Raw genomic sequence first — 24994 nt, 5'->3', positions numbered from 1 at the left:
ATGTTCGGCCCGGAAGCTGAATACTAATCATAGCGACACACGTACGTACACGTACACACACATATACACTTCAATGAACTGCTGTGAACACAAATTTGTTTCATGAATGCTTTGTATTTTTAAACAGTGGAAATGACAACCATAAGTAACAACATACATTTCGAAAAGATACCTAGTCATATGAAGAAACAAAACAAATAAGCTTGTATTGTTATGATCGTTCCGGGGCCGCGATGCCCAATAACGGAGTACATTATCAGTAATAATGTACAGCGATGACGTCACAAAATTCACTGGAATTGGTAATGCTATAATATAATTAAAGACAATGTACTATGATGTATATAATTATGTGTATCAACTTGTGTCATGATATGATCCAACAGGACTGCTAGGCAGCAATTCTGTTATGATTTGTTCATGTCTAGAGCCATTTGGCAGACACGTCTGAGCAGATCAATTTCATTCAATCTTGGTATAAGGGCAGTGTACTATTAGGTACATATGCATGTCAGTTTGCCATCGTGATTGCACCTATCACAGACTAGAAGTGTTTCAATCCAAACAGGGATCAACAGCTCCCAAACAGTGGGGACTATGTCATCTGTGATGAATGTCATGATCATAAGGGGCTTGTTATCTACATTGTATGATGACTGTATTATAAAGATAATATCTTTATAATACCATAGATTTATGATGGAGGCTGTACAGTTGTTTATCTTTATAATACTATACATTTATGATGGCGGCTGTAGATATGTTTATCTTCATAATACCATAGATTTATGATGGAGGCTGTACAGATGTTTATCGTTATAATACCGTAGATTTATGATGGAGGCTGTACAGTTATTTATCTTTATAATACCATAGATTTATGATGGAGGCTGTACATGGAAATCTTTTTTCACGGAGGAAGTGGGAGAGATTTGTGCGGACTCGTCCTGTACCAGGTAGTAGAATTTCATTTGCTGAAATTGAAGTAGATCTATGTAACATTCCAAGTAGAGAAGAAGTTGAATTAGAAAAACTGGAAGAAGAGAGAGAAAGAGAAGGTAAAGTGGGTTTTATTCACAGACTACTGTCTCACTTTTTAGCACAACTGACCTGAGGTTCAGTGTACTATAGGCATGGTGTGTGTGTGTGTGTGTGTGTGTGTGTGTGTGTGTGTGTGTGTGTGTGTGTGTGTGTGTGTGTGTGTGTGTGTGTATGTGTGTGTGTGTGTATGTATATGTGTGTGTGTGTCTGTGTGTGTGTGTGTGTGTGTGTGTGTGTGTGTGTGTGTGTGTGTGTGTAAACAACTTCAAGTCAAAGAGTTGAGATTTAGTGGGAATGTTCTAAGGGATGTGAAGATTAAGATGTGTTCTTGATATGATCTCATCAGTGATATGCAAATTAGGGCTAAAAATTAAAATGTGTCTTTTTGATAAAAAATCTTTAATTCCAAAACCACTGAGCAGATTAGGCTGAAATTGGTTGGAACATTCAGGGTGTTTATAGCAAGAATTGTTTATGACATGATGGTCCCATGAGTGATATGCAAATTAGGGCTAAATGTGTCTTTTTGGTTCAAATCTATAGTTCCAAAATTATTGAGCCGATTGGGTTGAAATTTGATGGGAATGTTCTCAGTGCTGTTTAGATTAAGAATTGTTCATAACATGATCTCATCAGTGATATGCAAATTATGTCTAAAAATGTCTTTTTTGGTCAAAAATGTATAATTCCAAAACTACTGAACAGATTGGCCTGAAATTTAATGAGGGGGTGCATCTGAGAATGTATAAATAAAAGTTGTATTCACAACATGATGATCCTATCAGCAATATGAAAGTTAGGTAAACAAAATCTAAATTTTGGTAAAAAAAAACCAAACATATCTTGAAACTGTGTAGTGAATGGGCTTGAAATGTGGTGGGGATGTTTCTATAGGTATTAGTCTGCAGCTACTGTTGAACACGTTTTGACACAATTGACCCTAGCAACCATGACCACGCCGTTTAGTAACAGTGGAATGATGATGCATATTACTATACAATTTGATAACAACAGGGATGGGTAGGTATGTGAATAAAGCTTGAAAAATGTATGCAAATATGCCTAGCAACAGGACCACACCCTTAGCAACAGCTAAATGATGGTTTATATTGTAAAGATGAAAAGTGGGAAGGGTAGGCAAGTTAATAAATGACCATGCATATTACAATATGAAGATAACAACAGGGATGGGTAGGTAAGTGAAAAAAGATTCCAGAAATGTATGCAAATATCCATAGCAACAAGATCATGCCCATAGCAACAGACAAATACAGTTGTGCTACAATGCCATCGGTGCTATTTTTGGTACAGTGGGATTAAAAGTTGTATTCACAACATGATGATCCTATCAGCAATATGAAAGTTAGGTAAACAAAATCTAAATTTTGGTAAAAAAAAACCAAACATATCTTGAAACTGTGTAGTGAATGGGCTTGAAATGTGGTGGGGATGTTTCTATAGGTATTAGTCTGCAGCTACTGTTGAACACGTTTTGACACAATTGACCCTAGCAACCATGACCACGCCGTTTAGTAACAGTGGAATGATGATGCATATTACTATACAATTTGATAACAACAGGGATGGGTAGGTATGTGAATAAAGCTTGAAAAATGTATGCAAATATGCCTAGCAACAGGACCACACCCTTAGCAACAGCTAAATGATGGTTTATATTGTAAAGATGAAAAGTGGGAAGGGTAGGCAAGTTAATAAATGACCATGCATATTACAATATGAAGATAACAACAGGGATGGGTAGGTAAGTGAAAAAAGATTCCAGAAATGTATGCAAATATCCATAGCAACAAGATCATGCCCATAGCAACAGACAAATACAGTTGTGCTACAATGCCATCGGTGCTATTTTTGGTACAGTGGGATTCATCCACAGACCACTGTCTAAGTTTTTGGTAAAATACATAAAAGACATTTTGGTTTTCATCCACAGACCACTGACAGTCTCATGTTTTGGCATTTTCCTAATTTATTCATGTGAGATGTATCAATGTGATATCTGTATCACAGTAATGCATAAAGTTGTTGGAAAATGTTTGAAAAGGTATATAATTCAAAGTACCTTAGCTTAGTTATTACACTGTACTATTTATCATTGTAGAAAAAGCCAGAAAAGTAAGGGAAAGGAAAGAAGGAGAAGAGAGAGCTAAAGAGATTGCCAGGAAACGTCTTGAAGAAGAAAGAAAAGAACAAGAAGAAGCTATAAGAAGACAAAAAGAAGAGGAGGGTAAAAGGAGAAAGGAAGAAGATGAAAAAAAGAAAAAAGAAAAAATGGAACTCATAAGATTGCAAGAGGAAGAAGGTAAGACAACTGAATTTTTAATATTGGACAACAATAATAGAAAAGAACAAATAGAAAAGATCATTTACAGACTGAATAGTCAGTTAACAAATAACAGCCTCTGACAGACAGTGACTTGAGAGAATAGCCAATGACAACACAAAAATTATAGATCTAACCCTTCCTGATAGGACAATAGCTCTTAGAATGTGTGGCCTACGTAGCCAGTTTATATGAATGGAGTAAACTTTCTAGAACTGGATGCTTTTAATCTGGAATGGACCCACTTTCTCATTCAAAACTTAATTTCATTTGTAAACCATTTTGAAAATTATTCCCACCATTACAAAATTGACTTTCACCAAATTTCACATCATTTCTATGAACATCTAGGTAGAAGTAGGTGGAGAAATGACAAGAGTAGGCGGGTACGTTCTCCGGCTACCAGCTTCTAATGAAAACCCTGCCGTAGTAGTATGAAACTATTGGCATTGCTGTAACTCACACCCATCTCAGTAGTATGAAACTATTGGCATTGTTGTAACTCACACCCATCTCAGTAGTATGAAACTATTGGCATTGCTGTAACTCACACCCATCTCAGTAGTATGAAACTATTGGCATTGCTGTAACTCACACCCATCTCAGTAGTATGAAACTATTGGCATTGCTGTAACTCACACCCATCTCAGTAGTATGAAACTATTGGCATTGCTGTAACTCACACCCATCTCAGTAGTATGAAACTATTGGCATTGCTGTAACTCACTCCCATCTCAGTAGTATGAAACTATTGGCATTGCTGTAACTCACTCCCATCTCAGTAGTATGAAACTATTGGCATTGCTGTAACTCACACCCATCTCAGTAGTACGAAACTATTGGCATTGCTGTAACTCACACTCTTCTCAGTAGTATGAAACTATTGGCATTGTTGTAACTCACACCCATCTCAGTAGTATGAAACTATTGGCATTGCTGTAACCCACACCCATCTCAGTAGTATGAAACTATTGGCATTGCTGTAACTCACACTCTTCTCAGTAGTATGAAACTATTGGCATTGTTGTAACTCACATCCATCTCAGCAGTATGAAACTATTGGCATTGTTGTAACTCACACCCATCTCAGTAGTATGAAACTATTGGCATTGTTGTAACTCACACCCATCTCAGTAGTATGAAACTATTGGCATTGCTGTAACCCACACCCATCTCAGTAGTATGAAACTATTGGCATTGCTGTAACTCACACTCTTCTCAGTAGTATGAAACTATTGGCATTGCTATAACCCACACCCATCTCAGTAGTATGAAACTATTGGCATTGCTGTAACTCACACCCATCTCAGTAGTATGAAACTATTGGCATTGCTGTAACTCACACTCTTCTCAGTAGTATGAAACTATTGGCATTGCTGTAACTCACACCCATCTCAGTAGTATGAAACTATTGGCATTGCTGTAACTCACACCCATCTCAGTAGTATGAAACTATTGGCATTGCTGTAACTCACACCCATCTCAGTAGTATGAAACTATAATTGCTGTAACTCACACCCATCTCAGTAGTACGAAACTATTGGCATTGCTGTAACTCACACCCATCTCAGTAGTATGAAACTATAATTGCTGTAACTCACACCCATCTCAGTAGTACGAAACTATTGGCATTGCTGTAACTCACACCCATCTCAGTAGTATGAAACTATAATTGCTGTAACTCACACCCATCTCAGTAGTATGAAACTATTGGCATTGCTGTAACTCACACTCTTCTCAGTAGTATGAAACTATTGGCATTGCTATAACCCACACCCATCTCAGTAGTATGAAACTATTGGCATTGCTGTAACTCACACCCATCTCAGTAGTATGAAACTATAATTGCTGTAACTCACACCCATCTCAGTAGTATGAAACTATTGGCATTGCTGTAACTCACTCCCATCTCAGTAGTATGAAACTATTGGCATTGCTGTAACCCACACCCATCTCAGTAGTATGAAACTATAATTGCTGTAACTCACACCCATCTCAGTAGTATGAAACTATTGGCATTGCTGTAACTCACACCCATCTCAGTAGTATGAAACTATTGGCATTGCTGTAACTCACACCCATCTCAGTAGTATGAAACTATTGGCATTGCTGTAACTCACACCCATCTCAGTAGTATGAAACTATAATTGCTGTAACTCACACCCATCTCAGTAGTATGAAACTATTGGCATTGCTGTAACTCACTCCCATCTCAGTAGTATGAAACTATTGGCATTGCTGTAACTCACACCCATCTCAGTAGTATGAAACTATTGGCATTGCTGTAACTCACACCCATCTCAGTAGTATGAAACTATTGGCATTGCTGTAACTCACACCCATCTCAGTAGTATGAAACTATAATTGCTGTAACTCACACCCATCTCAGTAGTATGAAACTATTGGCATTGTTGTAACTCACACCCATCTCAGCAGTATGAGACTATTGGCATTGCTGTAACTCACACCCATCTCAGCAGTATGAAACTATTGGCATTGCTGTAACTCACTCCCATCTCAGTAGTATGAAACTATTGGCATTGCTGTAACTCACACCCATCTCAGTAGTATGAAACTATTGGCATTGCTGTAACTCACACCCATCTCAGTAGTATGAAACTATTGGCATTGCTGTAACTCACACCCATCTCAGTAGTATGAAACTATTGGCATTGTTGTAACTCACACCCATCTCAATAGTATGAAACTATTGGCATTGCTGTAACTCACACCCATCTCAGTAGTATGAAACTATAATTGCTGTAACTCACACCCATCTCAGTAGTATGAAACTATTGCTATAACTTAAGGGACGATTGCATAATGTCTCACAAGCTCAACAAATGAACGTCGTTCGTTTAGGTCAAACCCCCTCCCCTGAACAAATGTTCACAAGTGCAACATAATAAGTACCGGTAAAATTGGAATGTAGGCAATAAAAGTTGAATTGAAGTTTGAGGGAGCCAAGTGGAATTGATACCGTGACTACTGACTGAAACATAACAAAATACTAACCATTAAATCAAATGAAAGAATGCTGACCTTGAATACTGTAATATGTCATAATGATAAATTAATTTTAAATGGTATGGCATGCAACAATATACTTTGAAAATTGTTCATGATGGCTTTTTTCTGAATTAAAATTTCAATTGTGATCAGGAGAGGGTATTGTTATCACCTTTTACATGTTAAAATAACACTAGAAAGCATTCTTTTAATCCTTGAATTTCAAAAATTTCAAGTAGACATGTAGATTATAATTCCCTTATAGTTTTACTGCTGGTAATAAAATCAACCGTCTTCTTTGATGTCATTTTCATATAAATTAATGAGTTAAGTCCTACTTTTCAGTGATACTTTGGAAATACACAGTGTTATTTACATGCAATCATTATGAATTTATAGCACATTATGTCTTCTTGGAAGTTTTCTGAGCCTTTGGAAAGGTGACATGTGTGAGTGGGATAAAAAACACATAGATGCCATTGTACCACAAACTTAGTGTTCCTGTCAGCAAATGATAAAATCAGAAAATAACGGTCAGTGACAGTAACCAAATTACAACTATATGTGTTAAGTCAACAGTTTTATTTATTTTGCCTATTTCAAACATAAGGGAATGATATCAAATTTCTGTACAGTAATATATCCACCCATAGACTACATGTACAGTCAGATGATCATACCTTTGTGGGTAAACACCGGTAAAGATTGGGTGAAGATGTGTACATTGTAATCTTTTTGTTTACTGTGTCTATTGCAACTAGTAGCAGTGCATTTTTAGTCCCCGCGGACGAAGTCCGGATTGGGGACTTATGGATTCGGTTCCGTGCGTCCGTCCGTCTGCCCATGCGTCCGTGCGTGCGTCCGTCCGCAACTGTTTCTTGGAGATGCCTGGACCGATTTTTTTCAAACTTGGTACAGGGGCAACATACTATGGCATACATATGCACGTCAATTTGTTTTATGATACGATCCAATATGGCCGCCTAGCAACCATTTTGTTTGCGAATTTTCCCTGTCTTGAGCCATAACTCAGACATGCTTGAACAGATCTCATTCAAAGTTGGTATTAGGACAGTGTTCTATGACATACATGTGCATATTCATTGTTGTCATGATACGATCCAATATGGCCGCCTAGCAGCCATTTTATTTGTGAATTTTCATGTCCAAAGCCATAACTCAGACATGCTTGAACAGATCTCATTCAAAGTTGGTATTAGGACAGTGTTCTATGACATACATGTGTATATCCATTTTCGTCGTGATACAATCCAATATGGCTGCCTGCCAGCCATTTTGTTTGTGAATTTTCCATGTCCAAAGCCATAACTCAGACATGCTTAAACAGATCTCATTCAAAGTTGGTATTAGGACAGTGTTCTATGACATACATGTGCATATCCAACTTCGTTGTGATACGATCCAATATGGCTGCCTGGCAGCCATTTTGTTTCGAATTTTCATGTCCAAAGCCATAACTCAGACATGCTTGAACAGATCTCATTTAAAGTTGGTATTAGGACAGTGTTCTATGACATACATTGTGCATATCCATTTTCGTCGTGATACGATCCAATATGGCTGCCTGGCAGCCATTTTGTTTGTGAATTTTCCATGTCCAAAGCCATAACTCAGACTCCATTTTCATCGTGATATGATCCCCCATACCCAACCAATCCTTTATTGTTGGAGGCATATTCCATATCCAACAAGCACACACAACATATCTAAGTCTGTTTGTTTTAGGTTCACAAATGTTGTTGCGTGATCAGAGTAGTGATAACCCAATTATAGCGGGGACTATGTCATTCTCAATGACTTGTTTTCACAACTTTGAGTTTTAGTCATCTGTTGACAAGTGACTGCTGAATGTATGATGTCATAATATTCATTGTTTAGGAGTGGGAGCCGGATATACTCTCAAACTCTCAAAGTAAAACTAAGGAGAAGACTGACAAGCTGTCGTTTTTAATGTGTCCATGGACATTTTATGAGTATGTTTCATGACCTCGTCATTTAGCAAAATAGCAGTAGTCAGTGTGAGTGTTTAGAATCATCAGTTTTAGTGAGTGACTGAAGAGCAGCCATATTTAATGTAAAAACAAATGATTTATGTCACAGCTCCAGAACCATAAGAAACATACATGTAAACTTTATTAAGTATCTGCTGTATAATATCAGTGTATCAGCCAGTATAGATTGCAAGGATGCTGGCTAATTAAATTATTTGCATATTAATGTACATATAACTAACATGGTAATTTGCATATTGGTTTACATACTGATCAGTATACAATATGCATGTCTTCAACACTGGAACAAACTCAGACATGTTTATTTTAATTATATACATACATGTTCATTTAGGCTATGTCTTGTCATGTGAAAGTACAAATGTATTATGATTTTAAAATTTTGCTGTTGACATATAAAACCCTTCATGGCTTAACTCCAGAGTACATTTGTGATCTTCTCCAGCCATACACACCGTGTCGCACTCTACGTTCTACAAACAAGAATCTGTTTACAACAACAAATTACAGACAAGTCACCTATGGAGGTCATTCATTCTCATATGTTGCCCCCCCAAACTATGGAACTCTTTGCCACTTGACATTCACCAAGCCTCCAGCCTGGATTGTTTCAAAACAAAACTGAAGACTTATTTGTTCACCAAAGCATATGATGTGCTTTAGCCATTCAGTGCTACTGAACAGAACATTGCTCTGGAAATTGGCACTATATAAATTTGATTGATTGATTGATTGATTGATTGATTGATTGATTGATTGATTGATTGATTGATTGATTGATGATTTTATCATTCAAAGATTACTAAAGTTCAAGGATGGCAGAACACATTTGAAGCACAGAAGAAACAACTTTCTGCTGATGTCATTAGATTTGACCTCGACTTTGATCTTCATGTCAGTATCTAAATGGCAACCATATTTTGTTATAAAAATCACTGTTCACTGCATTAAATCTTGAACTCATAAATTATTAACATCTCAACATAGTAATATAATGGAAATAAAGCTATCACAAATCAATAATACATTTTCAGAACGAGGAAGGAAGGAGGCTGAAGAAAGAGAAAAGGCAAGACGAATACTACAAGAGAAGGAAAGAGATCGAGGCATAGAAATTGAAGAAGTTCAGGATGCTTTGGAGGTTGAAAGGGAATTGAAAAGAAGAGCTGAACAGTTGGAAGAACAAGAGAAAAAAGATGCTGAGAAGAACAAGAATGTAGAAGAGGAAATTGAGGTAATTGGATGTTTTTCCCCAATATTTTTCTTTGTTTGGCCAAGAAAAATACAAGTGACCTAAGGGGTCTATCAACTCATAGTGACAACCCTGAGGTCATGAGTATTTTCCAGGTGAATAAAGACAAATATTTGAGAATAACATTATACAAAAGAAAAACTGCACCAGGGCCAGTAATATCAAAGAAAAATTAGGGAAAGTAATGGCAGTTTTGAATGTTTTGACTCATATTTCAAAAATGGCAGAACCAGTGACATAGACATGCATTGTCATGATGTAGAACAACCAGAGTAAATATTCAATTTTTCAAAAATGTCTTGTGCATGGTATAATGTATATTGTAGGTTCAGTACTTTGATGATAACATGACAACATCAAATACTAAAATGTATCAATACATTGTAGGCAAGCTAAAATAACAAATGTACTAGTCAATGAATAATTTAGATGAGTGGTGGGATTCAGCTATGCATGTGATATAGATGAGTGCGGGTATTCAGTAATGGTATTATAACTGTACATGTGATATAGATGAGTGATAGTATTCAGTGATGGTATTATAACTGTACATGTGATATAGATGAGTGGTGGTATTCAGTGATGGTATTATAACTGTACATGTGATATAGATGAGTGGGGGTATTCAGTGATGGTATTATAACTGTACATGTGATATAGATGAGTGGTGGTATTCAGTGATGGTATTATAACTGTACATGTGATATAGATGAGTGGTGATATTCAGTGATGGTATTATGTACATGTGATATAGATGAGTGGTGATATTCAGTGATGGTATTATAACTTTACATGTGATATAGATGAGTGGTGGTATTCAGTGATGGTATTATAACTGTACATGTGATATAGATGAGTGGGGGTATTCAGTGATGGTATTATAACTGTACATGTGATATAGATGAGTGATAGTATTCAGTGATGGTATTATAACTGTACATGTGATATAGATGAGTGATAGTATTCAGTGATGGTGTTATGTGATATAGATGAGTGGGGGTATTCAGTGATGGTATTATAACTGTACATGTGATATAGATGAGTGGGGGTATTCAGTGATGGTATTATAACTGTACATGTGATATAGATGAGTGATAGTATTCAGTGATGGTATTATAACTATACATGTGATATAGATGAGTGATAGTATTCAGTGATGGTATTATAACTGTACATGTGATATAGATGAGTGGTGGTATTCAGTGATGGTATTATAACTGTACATGTGATATAGATGAGTGGTGGTATTCAGTGATGGTATTATAACTGTACATGTGATATAGATGAGTGGTGGTATTCAGTGATGGTATTATAACTGTACATGTGATATAGATGAGTGGTGGTATTCAGTGATGGTATTATAACTGTACATGTGATATAGATGAATGGGGGTATTCAGTGATGGTATTATAACTGTACATGTGATATAGATGAGTGGTGGTATTCAGTGATGGTATTATAACTGTACATGTGATATAGATGAGTGGTGGTATTCAGTGATGGTATTATAACTGTACATGTGATATAGATGAGTGGTGGTATTCAGTGATGGTATTATAACTGTACATGTGATATAGATGAGTGGTGATATTCAGTGATGGTATTATAACTGTACATGTGATATAGATGAGTGGTGGTATTCAGTGATGGTATTATAACTGTACATGTGATATAGATGAGTGGTGGTATTCAGTGATGGTATTATAACTGTACATGTGATATAGATGAGTGGGGGTATTCAGTGATGGTATTATAACTGTACATGTGATATAGATGAGTGGGGGTATTCAGTGATGGTATTATAACTGTACATGTGATATAGATGAGTGGGGGTATTCAGTGATGGTATTATAACTGTACATGTGATATAGATGAGTGGTGGTATTCAGTGATGGTATTATAACTGTACATGTGATATAGATGAGTGGGGGTATTCAGTGATGGTATTATAACTGTACATGTGATATAGATGAGTGATAGTATTCAGTGATGGTATTATAACTGTACATGTGATATAGATGAGTGGGGGTATTCAGTGATGGTATTATAACTGTACATGTGATATAGATGAGTGATAGTATTCAGTGATGGTATTATAACTGTACATGTGATATAGATGAGTGGTGATATTCAGTGATGGTATTATAACTGTACATGTGATATAGATGAGTGGTGGTATTCAGTGATGGTATTATAACTGTACATGTGATATAGATGAGTGGTGGTATTCAGTGATGGTATTATAACTGTACATGTGATATAGATGAGTGGTGGTATTCAGTGATGGTATTATAACTGTACATGTGATATAGATGAGTGGTGATATTCAGTGATGGTATTATAACTACACGTGATATAGATGAGTGGGGGTATTAAGTGATGGTATTATAACTGTACATGTGATATAGATGAGTGGGGGTATTCAGTGATGGTATTATAACTGTACATGTGATATAGATGAGTGGTGATATTCAGTGATGGTATTATAACTGTACATGTGATATAGATGAGTGGTGGTATTCAGTGATGGTATTATAACTGTACATGTGATATAGATGAGTGATGGTATTCAGTGATGGTATTATAACTGTACATGTGATATAGATGAATGGTGATATTCAGTGATGGTATTATAACTGTACATGTGATATAGATGAGTGATGGTATTCAGTGATGGTATTATAACTGTACATGTGATATAGATGAGTGGTGGTATTCAGTGATGGTATTATAACTGTACATGTGATATAGATGAGTGATAGTATTCAGTGATGGTATTATAACTGTACATGTGATATAGATGAGTGGTGATATTCAGTGATGGTATTATAACTGTACATGTGATATAGATGAGTGGTGATATTCAGTGATGGTATTATAACTGTACATGTGATATAGATGAGTGATGGTATTCAGTGATGGTATTATAACTGTACATGTGATATAGATGAGTGGGGGTATTCAGTGATGGTATTATAACTGTACATGTGATATAGATGAGTGATAGTATTCAGTGATGGTATTATAACTGTACATGTGATATAGATGAGTGATGATATTCAGTGATGGTATTATAACTGTACATGTGATATAGATGAGTGATGGTATTCAGTGATGGTATTATAACTGTACATGTGATATAGATGAGTGGTGGTATTCAGTGATGGTATTATAACTGTACATGTGATATAGATGAGTGATAGTATTCAGTGATGGTATTATAACTGTACATGTGATATAGATGAGTGATGATATTCAGTGATGGTATTATGTACATGTGATATAGATGAGTGGTGATATTCAGTGATGGTATTATGTACATGTGATATAGATGAGTGGTGATATTCAGTGATGATATTATAACTGTACATGTGATATAGATGAGTGGTGGTATTCAGTGATGGTATTATAACTGTACATGTGATATAGATGAGTGGGGGTATTCAGTGATGGTATTATAACTGTACATGTGATATAGATGAGTGATAGTATTCAGTGATGGTATTATAACTGTACATGTGATATAGATGAGTGGGGGTATTCAGTGATGGTATTATAACTGTACATGTGATATAGATGAGTGATAGTATTCAGTGATGGTATTATAACTGTACATGTGATATAGATGAGTGGTGGTATTCAGTGATGGTATTATAACTGTACACGTGATATAGATGAGTGGGGGTATTCAGTGATGGTATTATAACTGTACATGTGATATAGATGAGTGGGGGTATTCAGTGATGGTATTATAACTGTACATGTGATATAGATGAGTGGTGATATTCAGTGATGGTATTATAACTGTACATGTGATATAGATGAGTGGTGGTATTCAGTGATGGTATTATAACTGTACATGTGATATAGATGAGTGGTGGTATTCAGTGATGGTATTATAACTGTACATGTGATATAGATGAGTGATGGTATTCAGTGATGGTATTATAACTGTACATGTGATATAGATGAGTGGGGGTATTCAGTGATGGTATTATAACTGTACATGTGATATAGATGAGTGGTGATATTCAGTGATGGTATTATGACTGTACATGTGATATAGATGAGTGGTGATATTCAGTGATGGTATTATAACTGTACATGTGATATAGATGAGTGGTGGTATTCAGTGATGGTATTATAACTGTACATGTGATATAGATGAGTGGTGGTATTCAGTGATGGTATTATAACTGTACATGTGATATAGATGAGTGATGGTATTCAGTGATGGTATTATAACTGTACATGTGATATAGATGAGTGATAGTATTCAGTGATGGTATTATAACTGTACATGTGATATAGATGAGTGGTGATATTCAGTGATGGTATTATAACTGTACATGTGATATAGATGAGTGGTGATATTCAGTGATGGTATTATAACTGTACATGTGATATAGATGAGTGATGGTATTCAGTGATGGTATTATAACTGTACATGTGATATAGATGAGTGGGGGTATTCAGTGATGGTATTATAACTGTACATGTGATATAGATGAGTGATAGTATTCAGTGATGGTATTATAACTGTACACGTGATATAGATGAGTGGGGGTATTCAGTGATGGTATTATAACTGTACATGTGATATAGATGAGTGGGGGTATTCAGTGATGGTATTATAACTGTACATGTGATATAGATGAGTGGTGATATTCAGTGATGGTATTATAACTGTACATGTGATATAGATGAGTGGTGGTATTCAGTGATGGTATTATAACTGTACATGTGATATAGATGAGTGGTGGTATTCAGTGATGGTATTATAACTGTACATGTGATATAGATGAGTGATGGTATTCAGTGATGGTATTATAACTGTACATGTGATATAGATGAGTGGGGGTATTCAGTGATGGTATTATAACTGTACATGTGATATAGATGAGTGGTGATATTCAGTGATGGTATTATGACTGTACATGTGATATAGATGAGTGGTGATATTCAGTGATGGTATTATAACTGTACATGTGATATAGATGAGTGGTGGTATTCAGTGATGGTATTATAACTGTACATGTGATATAGATGAGTGGTGGTATTCAGTGATGGTATTATAACTGTACATGTGATATAGATGAGTGATGGTATTCAGTGATGGTATTATAACTGTACATGTGATATAGATGAGTGATAGTATTCAGTGATGGTATTATAACTGTACATGTGATATAGATGAGTGGTGATATTCAGTGATGGTATTATAACTGTACATGTGATATAGATGAGTGGTGATATTCAGTGATGGTATTATAACTGTACATGTGATATAGATGAGTGATGGTATTCAGTGATGGTATTATAACTGTACATGTGATATAGATGAGTGGGGGTATTCAGTGATGGTATTATAACTGTACATGTGATATAGATGAGTGATAGTATTCAGTGATGGTATTATAACTGTACATGTGATATAGATGAGTGATGATATTCAGTGATGGTATTATAACTGTACATGTGATATAGATGAGTGATGGTATTCAGTGATGGTATTATAACTGTACATGTGATATAGATGAGTGGGGGTATTCAGTGATGGTATTATAACTGTACATGTGATATAGATGAGTGATAGTATTCAGTGATGGTATTATAACTGTACATGTGATATAGATGAGTGATGATATTCAGTGATGGTATTATGTACATGTGATATAGATGAGTGGTGATATTCAGTGATGGTATTATGTACATGTGATATAGATGAGTGGTGATATTCAGTGATGGTATTATAACTGTACATGTGATATAGATGAGTGGTGATATTCAGTGATGGTATTATAACTACATGTGATATAGATGAGTGGTGGTATTCAGTGATGGTATTATAACTGTACATGTGATATAGATGAGTGGTGGTATTCAGTGATGGTATTATAACTGTACATGTGATATAGATGAGTGGTGGTATTCAGTGATGGTATTATAACTTTATATGTGATATAGATGAGTGGTGATATTCAGTGATGGTATTATAACTGTACATGTGATATAGATGAGTGGTGATATTCAGTGATGGTATTATAACTGTACATGTGATATAGATGAGTGGTGATATTCAGTGATGGTATTATAACTGTACATGTGATATAGATGAGTGGTGGTATTCAGTGATGGTATTATAACTGTACATGTGATATAGATGAGTGGTGGTATTCAGTGATGGTATTATAACTACATGTGATATAGATGAGTGGTGGTATTCAGTGATGGTATTATAACTGTACATGTGATATAGATGAGTGGTGATATTCAGTGATGGTATTATAACTGTACATGTGATATAGATGAGTGGTGATATTCAGTGATGGTATTATAACTGTACATGTGATATAGATGAGTGATAGTATTCAGTGATGGTGTTATAACTGTACATGTGATATAGATGAGTGGGGGTATTCAGTGATGGTGTTATAACTGTACATGTGATATAGATGAGTGGGGGTATTCAGTGATGGTATTATAACTGTACATGTGATATAGATGAGTGGTGATATTCAGTGATGGTATTATAACTGTACATGTGATATAGATGAGTGGTGGTATTCAGTGATGGTATTATAACTACATGTGATATAGATGAGTGGTGGTATTCAGTGATGGTATTATAACTGTACATGTGATATAGATGAGTGGTGATATTCAGTGATGGTATTATAACTGTACATGTGATATAGATGAGTGGTGATATTCAGTGATGGTATTATAACTGTACATGTGATATAGATGAGTGATAGTATTCAGTGATGGTGTTATAACTGTACATGTGATATAGATGAGTGGGGGTATTCAGTGATGGTGTTATAACTCTACATGTGATATAGATGAGTGGTGGTATTCAGTGATGGTATTATAACTGTACATGTGATATAGATGAGTGATAGTATTCAGTGATGGTATTATAACTGTACATGTGATATAGATGAGTGATAGTATTCAGTGATGGTATTATAACTGTACATGTGATATAGATGAGTGGTGATATTCAGTGATGGTATTATAACTGTACATGTGATATAGATGAGTGGTGGTATTCAGTGATGGTATTATAACTGTACATGTGATATAGATGAGTGGTGGTATTCAGTGATGGTATTATAACTGTACATGTGATATAGATGAATGGGGGTATTCAGTGATGGTATTATAACTGTACATGTGATATAGATGAGTGGTGGTATTCAGTGATGGTATTATAACTGTACATGTGATATAGATGAGTGGTGGTATTCAGTGATGGTATTATAACTGTACATGTGATATAGATGAGTGGTGGTATTCAGTGATGGTATTATAACTGTACATGTGATATAGATGAGTGGTGATATTCAGTGATGGTATTATAACTGTACATGTGATATAGATGAGTGGTGGTATTCAGTGATGGTATTATAACTGTACATGTGATATAGATGAGTGGTGGTATTCAGTGATGGTATTATAACTGTACATGTGATATAGATGAGTGGGGGTATTCAGTGATGGTATTATAACTGTACATGTGATATAGATGAGTGGGGGTATTCAGTGATGGTATTATAACTGTACATGTGATATAGATGAGTGGGGGTATTCAGTGATGGTATTATAACTGTACATGTGATATAGATGAGTGGTGGTATTCAGTGATGGTATTATAACTGTACATGTGATATAGATGAGTGGGGGTATTCAGTGATGGTATTATAACTGTACATGTGATATAGATGAGTGATAGTATTCAGTGATGGTATTATAACTGTACATGTGATATAGATGAGTGGGGGTATTCAGTGATGGTATTATAACTGTACATGTGATATAGATGAGTGATAGTATTCAGTGATGGTATTATAACTGTACATGTGATATAGATGAGTGGTGATATTCAGTGATGGTATTATAACTGTACATGTGATATAGATGAGTGGTGGTATTCAGTGATGGTATTATAACTGTACATGTGATATAGATGAGTGGTGGTATTCAGTGATGGTATTATAACTGTACATGTGATATAGATGAGTGGTGGTATTCAGTGATGGTATTATAACTGTACATGTGATATAGATGAGTGGTGATATTCAGTGATGGTATTATAACTGTACACGTGATATAGATGAGTGGGGGTATTCAGTGATGGTATTATAACTGTACATGTGATATAGATGAGTGGGGGTATTCAGTGATGGTATTATAACTGTACATGTGATATAGATGAGTGGTGATATTCAGTGATGGTATTATAACTGTACATGTGATATAGATGAGTGGTGGTATTCAGTGATGGTATTATAACTGTACATGTGATATAGATGAGTGATGGTATTCAGTGATGGTATTATAACTGTACATGTGATATAGATGAGTGGGGGTATTCAGTGATGGTATTATAACTGTACATGTGATATAGATGAGTGGTGATATTCAGTGATGGTATTATAACTGTACATGTGATATAGATGAGTGGTGATATTCAGTGATGGTATTATAACTGTACATGTGATATAGATGAGTGGTGGTATTCAGTGATGGTATTATAACTGTACATGTGATATAGATGAGTGGTGATATTCAGTGATGGTATTATAACTGTACATGTGATATAGATGAGTGGTGGTATTCAGTGATGGTATTATAACTGTACATGTGATATAGATGAGTGGTGATATTCAGTGATGGTATTATGTACATGTGATATAGATGAGTGGTGATATTCAGTGATGGTATTATAACTGTACATGTGATATAGATGAGTGGTGGTATTCAGTGATGGTATTATAACTGTACATGTGATATAGATGAGTGGTGGTATTCAGTGATGGTATTATAACTGTACATGTGATATAGATGAATGGTGATATTCAGTGATGGTATTATAACTGTACATGTGATATAGATGAGTGATGGTATTCAGTGATGGTATTATAACTGTACATGTGATATAGATGAGTGGTGGTATTCAGTGATGGTATTATAACTGTACATGTGATATAGATGAGTGGTGATATTCAGTGATGGTATTATAACTGTACATGTGATATAGATGAGTGATAGTATTCAGTGATGGTATTATAACTGTACATGTGATATAGATGAGTGGTGATATTCAGTGATGGTATTATAACTGTACATGTGATATAGATGAGTGGTGATATTCAGTGATGGTATTATAACTGTACATGTGATATAGATGAGTGATGGTATTCAGTGATGGTATTATAACTGTACATGTGATATAGATGAGTGGGGGTATTCAGTGATGGTATTATAACTGTACATGTGATATAGATGAGTGATAGTATTCAGTGATGGTATTATAACTGTACATGTGATATAGATGAGTGATGATATTCAGTGATGGTATTATGTACATGTGATATAGATGAGTGGTGATATTCAGTGATGGTATTATGTACATGTGATATAGATGAGTGGTGATATTCAGTGATGGTATTATAACTGTACATGTGATATAGATGAGTGGTGGTATTCAGTGATGGTATTATAACTGTACATGTGATATAGATGAGTGGGGGTATTCAGTGATGGTATTATAACTGTACATGTGATATAGATGAGTGATAGTATTCAGTGATGGTATTATAACTGTACATGTGATATAGATGAGTGGGGGTATTCAGTGATGGTATTATAACTGTACATGTGATATAGATGAGTGATAGTATTCAGTGATGGTATTGTAACTGTACATGTGATATAGATGAGTGGTGGTATTCAGTGATGGTATTATAACTGTACACGTGATATAGATGAGTGGGGGTATTCAGTGATGGTATTATAACTGTACATGTGATATAGATGAGTGGGGGTATTCAGTGATGGTATTATAACTGTACATGTGATATAGATGAGTGGTGATATTCAGTGATGGTATTATAACTGTACATGTGATATAGATGAGTGGTGGTATTCAGTGATGGTATTATAACTGTACATGTGATATAGATGAGTGATGGTATTCAGTGATGGTATTATAACTGTACATGTGATATAGATGAGTGGGGGTATTCAGTGATGGTATTATAACTGTACATGTGATATAGATGAGTGGTGGTATTCAGTGATGGTATTATAACTGTACATGTGATATAGATGAGTGATAGTATTCAGTGATGGTATTATAACTGTACATGTGATATAGATGAGTGGTGGTATTCAGTGATGGTATTATAACTGTACATGTGATATAGATGAGTGGTGGTATTCAGTGATGGTATTATAACTGTACATGTGATATAGATGAGTGATGGTATTCAGTGATGGTATTATAACTGTACATTTTATATAGATGAGTGATAGTATTCAGTGATGGTATTATAACTGTACATGTGATATAGATGAGTGGTGATATTCAGTGATGGTATTATAACTGTACATGTGATATAGATGAGTGGTGATATTCAGTGATGGTATTATAACTGTACATGTGATATAGATGAGTGATGGTATTCAGTGATGGTATTATAACTGTACATGTGATATAGATGAGTGGGGGTATTCAGTGATGGTATTATAACTGTACATGTGATATAGATGAGTGATAGTATTCAGTGATGGTATTATAACTGTACATGTGATATAGATGAGTGATGATATTCAGTGATGGTATTATAACTGTACATGTGATATAGATGAGTGATGGTATTCAGTGATGGTATTATAACTGTACATGTGATATAGATGAGTGGGGGTATTCAGTGATGGTATTATAACTGTACATGTGATATAGATGAGTGATAGTATTCAGTGATGGTATTATAACTGTACATGTGATATAGATGAGTGATGATATTCAGTGATGGTATTATGTACATGTGATATAGATGAGTGGTGATATTCAGTGATGGTATTATAACTGTACATGTGATATAGATGAGTGGTGATATTCAGTGATGGTATTATAACTGTACATGTGATATAGATGAGTGGTGATATTCAGTGATGGTATTATAACTGTACATGTGATATAGATGAGTGGTGGTATTCAGTGATGGTATTATAACTGTACATGTGATATAGATTAGTGGTGATATTCAGTGATGGTATTATAACTGTACATGTGATATAGATGAGTGGTGATATTCAGTGATGGTATTATAACTACATGTGATATAGATGAGTGGTGGTATTCAGTGATGGTATTATAACTGTACATGTGATATAGATGAGTGGTGGTATTCAGTGATGGTATTATAACTGTACATGTGATATAGATGAGTGGTGGTATTCAGTGATGGTATTATAACTTTATATGTGATATAGATGAGTGGTGATATTCAGTGATGGTATTATAACTGTACATGTGATATAGATGAGTGGTGATATTCAGTGATGGTATTATAACTGTACATGTGATATAGATGAGTGGTGATATTCAGTGATGGTATTATAACTGTACATGTGATATAGATGAGTGGTGGTATTCAGTGATGGTATTATAACTACATGTGATATAGATGTGTGGTGGTATTCAGTGATGGTATTATAACTGTACATGTGATATAGATGAGTGGGGGTATTCAGTGATGGTATTATAACTGTACATGTGATATAGATGAGTGGTGGTATTCAGTGATAGTATTATAACTGTACATGTGATATAGATGAGTGGTGGTATTCAGTGATGGTATTATAACTGTACATGTGATATAGATGAGTGGTGGTATTCAGTGATGGTATTATAACTTTACATGTGATATAGATGAGTGGTGATATTCAGTGATGGTATTATAACTGTACATGTGATATAGATGAGTGGTGGTATTCAGTGATGGTATTATAACTTTACATGTGATATAGATGAGTGGTGATATTCAGTGATGGTATTATAACTGTACATGTGATATAGATGAGTGATAGTATTCAGTGATGGTATTATAACTGTACATGTGATATAGATGAGTGGTGGTATTCAGTGATGGTATTATAACTGTACATGTGATATAGATGAGTGGTGGTATTCAGTGATGGTATTATAACTACATGTGATATAGATGAGTGGTGGTATTCAGTGATGGTATTATAACTGTACATGTGATATAGATGAGTGGTGATATTCAGTGATGGTATTATAACTGTACATGTGATATAGATGAGTGGTGATATTCAGTGATGGTATTATAACTGTACATGTGATATAGATGAGTGATAGTATTCAGTGATGGTGTTATGTGATATAGATGAGTGGGGGTATTCAGTGATGGTATTATAACTGTACATGTGATATAGATGAGTGGGGGTATTCAGTGATGGTATTATAACTGTACATGTGATATAGATGAGTGGTGGTATTCAGTGATGGTATTATAACTGTACATGTGATATAGATGAGTGGTGGTATTCAGTGATGGTATTATAACTGTACATGTGATATAGATGAGTGGGGGTATTCAGTGATGGTATTATAACTGTACATGTGATATAGATGAGTGATAGTATTCAGTGATGGTATTATAACTGTACATGTGATATAGATGAGTGATGATATTCAGTGATGGTATTATGTACATGTGATGTAGATGAATGGTGATATTCAGTGATGGTATTATGTACATGTGATATAGATGAGTGGTGATATTCAGTGATGGTATTATGTACATGTGATGTAGATGAGTGGTGATATTCAGTGATGGTATTATGTACATGTGATATAGATGAGTGGTGATATTCAGTGATGGTATTATAACTGTACATGTGATATAGATGAGTGGTGATATTCAGTGATGGTATTATAACTGTACATGTGATATAGATGAGTGGTGATATTCAGTGATGGTATTATAACTGTACATGTGATATAGATGAGTGGTGGTATTCAGTGATGGTATTATAACTGTACATGTGATATAGATGAGTGGTGGTATTCAGTGATGGTATTATAACTGTACATGTGATATAGATGAGTGGTGGTATTCAGTGATGGTATTATAACTGTACATGTGATATAGATGAGTGGTGGTATTCAGTGATGGTATTATAACTATACATGTGATATAGATGAGTGGTGATATTCAGTGATGGTATTATAACTGTACATGTGATATAGATGAGTGGTGGTATTTAGTGATGGTATTATAAACTGTACATGTGATATAGATGAGTGGTGATATTCAGTGATGGTATTAAAACTGTACATGTGATATAGATGAGTGGGGGTATTCAGTGATGGTATTATAACTGTACATGTGATATAGATGAGTGGGGGTATTCAGTGATGGTATTATAACTGTACATGTGATATAGATGAGTGGTGGTATTCAGTGATGGTATTATAACTGTACATGTGATATAGATGAGTGGGGGTATTCAGTGATGGTATTATACGTAGAATAGAAGAATATATAACTTTATTGTCCATTTACAGAAATTTTCCTTTCGCTTATAATACATAATTATACACACTTAAATAATTACAGTATTCAGTGGTGGTATTCAGTGATATCAGTTAAATGATATATACTGGTATATTGTTTCATAGGATGCCACTGTTAAAGAGAAAGAAGCTGATGAAGCTGCCAGGAAGGCTAGGGAAATTGCCATGGCCGCCAAAGATGCAACAACGAGAAAACAGGCTGAGGAAGAAGAGAAGAAAGCGAAAGAAAAAGCAAGACGTAAGTGTTAATGTTTATCTTTTACCATGTAGTGACTGTTCACCACCTTAAAACCCTCTACTTCCCAGTAATCTTTCACGTTTTTCCTCCTACATGTAGCTGTATTCAAATTATTGATACTACATGTACAATGTAACTGTAGATGGTTGAAGCTTCATTAATACTATGAGGTTATTACCCAATTTCACCCATTCGTTTATTGTATCACTGTGAGTGCTGTTTCAGCATCATGACATGAGTCATTAGATGAGTGTCACATTGCTGAAACAGCATGAATGGTGATATGACGAATGAAGAGGTGATATTGGGTAATACTAGAAACTAATTGTGCATCACGCAACTCTATTGTCAGATGAAGTTCATGTGCACATAGTCTGAAGACCGTGTCAACCTGCTTTAATGAAATGTTTAAAAGTTCATCAACTTACATCAGATTTCAGTGTAACTTTTCATAAGTATTTCAATAATACAAGTTTGGTACTGGCGTAGGTTCTCTAAAAGTTCCAGAGAATGCTTTAATATGTTAACAAAACTAGATTGTTGACCACAAGCCTAACTTCTGTAGTATGTCTTAGTGTATACCGGTACACAGTGGGTGGCCTACAGTCATGCTGACAATACCATTGCCAAGTACCTGTACCTGTACCTGTACAGTGGGTTGCTTACAGTCATGCCGACAATACCATTGCAAAGTACATGTACCTGTACCTGTACAGTGGATGGCCTACAGTCATGCCGACAATACCATTGCCAAGTACCTGTACCTGTACCTGTACAGTGGGTTGCCTACAGTCATGCCGACAATATCATTGCAAAGTACATGTACCTGTACCTGTACAGTGGGTTGCCTACAGTCATGCCGACAATATCATTGCAAAGTACATGTACCTGTACCTGTACAGTGGGTTGCCTACAGTCATGCCGACAATACCATTGCAAAGTACATGTACCTGTACCTGTACAGTGGGTTGCCTACAGTCATGCCGACAATACCATTGCGAAGTACCTGTACCTGTACCTGTACAGTGGGTGGCCTACAGTAATGCCGACAATACCATTGCGAAGTACATGTACCTGTACCTGTACAGTGGATTGCCTACAGTCATGCCGACAATACCATTGCGAAGTACCTGTACCTGTACCTGTACAGTGGGTGGCCTACAGTCATGCCGACAATACCATTGCGAAGTACCTGTACCTGTACCTGTACAGTGGGTGGCCTACAGTAATGCCGACAATACCATTGCGAAGTACATGTACCTGTACCTGTACAGTGGGTGGCCTACAGTCATGCCGACAATACCATTGCGAAGTACCTGTACCTGTACCTGTACAGTGGGTTGCCGACAGTAATGCCGACAATACCATTGCAAAGTACCTGTACCTGTACCTGTACCTGTACAGTGGGTGGCCTACAGTCATGCCGACAATACCATTGCGAAACACCTGTACCTGTACCTGTACAGTGGGTGGCCTACAGTCATGCCGACAATACCATTGCGAAGTACATGTACCTGTACCTGTACAGTGGGTGGCCTACAGTCATGCCGACAATACCATTGCGAAGTACCTGTACCTGTACCTGTACAGTGGGTTGCCTACAGTCATGCCGACAATATCATTGCAAAGTACATGTACCTGTACCTGTACAGTGGGTGGCCTACAGTCATGCTGACAATATCAT

The 24994-nt window shown here is 35.7% G+C and overlaps 1 protein-coding gene across 1 annotated transcript in view; it reads left to right on the top strand.

Annotated features, from left to right (window-relative positions):
• Nucleotides 1–24994, top strand: part of LOC144437614 (uncharacterized) — a 44836-nt gene that overhangs the window by 7356 nt on the left and 12486 nt on the right. The window contains exons 4-7 of the mRNA XM_078126595.1: nt 877–1058; nt 3161–3361; nt 9459–9658; nt 23178–23310. Of these exons, the coding sequence (XP_077982721.1) occupies nt 877–1058; nt 3161–3361; nt 9459–9658; nt 23178–23310 (716 nt within the window). The remainder of the gene's footprint in view (nt 1–876; nt 1059–3160; nt 3362–9458; nt 9659–23177; nt 23311–24994) is intronic.

This window comes from Glandiceps talaboti, chromosome 1 (genome assembly GCF_964340395.1).
Source record: "Glandiceps talaboti chromosome 1, keGlaTala1.1, whole genome shotgun sequence".
Lineage (NCBI taxonomy): Eukaryota > Metazoa > Hemichordata > Enteropneusta > Spengelidae > Glandiceps > Glandiceps talaboti.
This window is presented reverse-complemented; position numbering and strand designations above follow the sequence as displayed.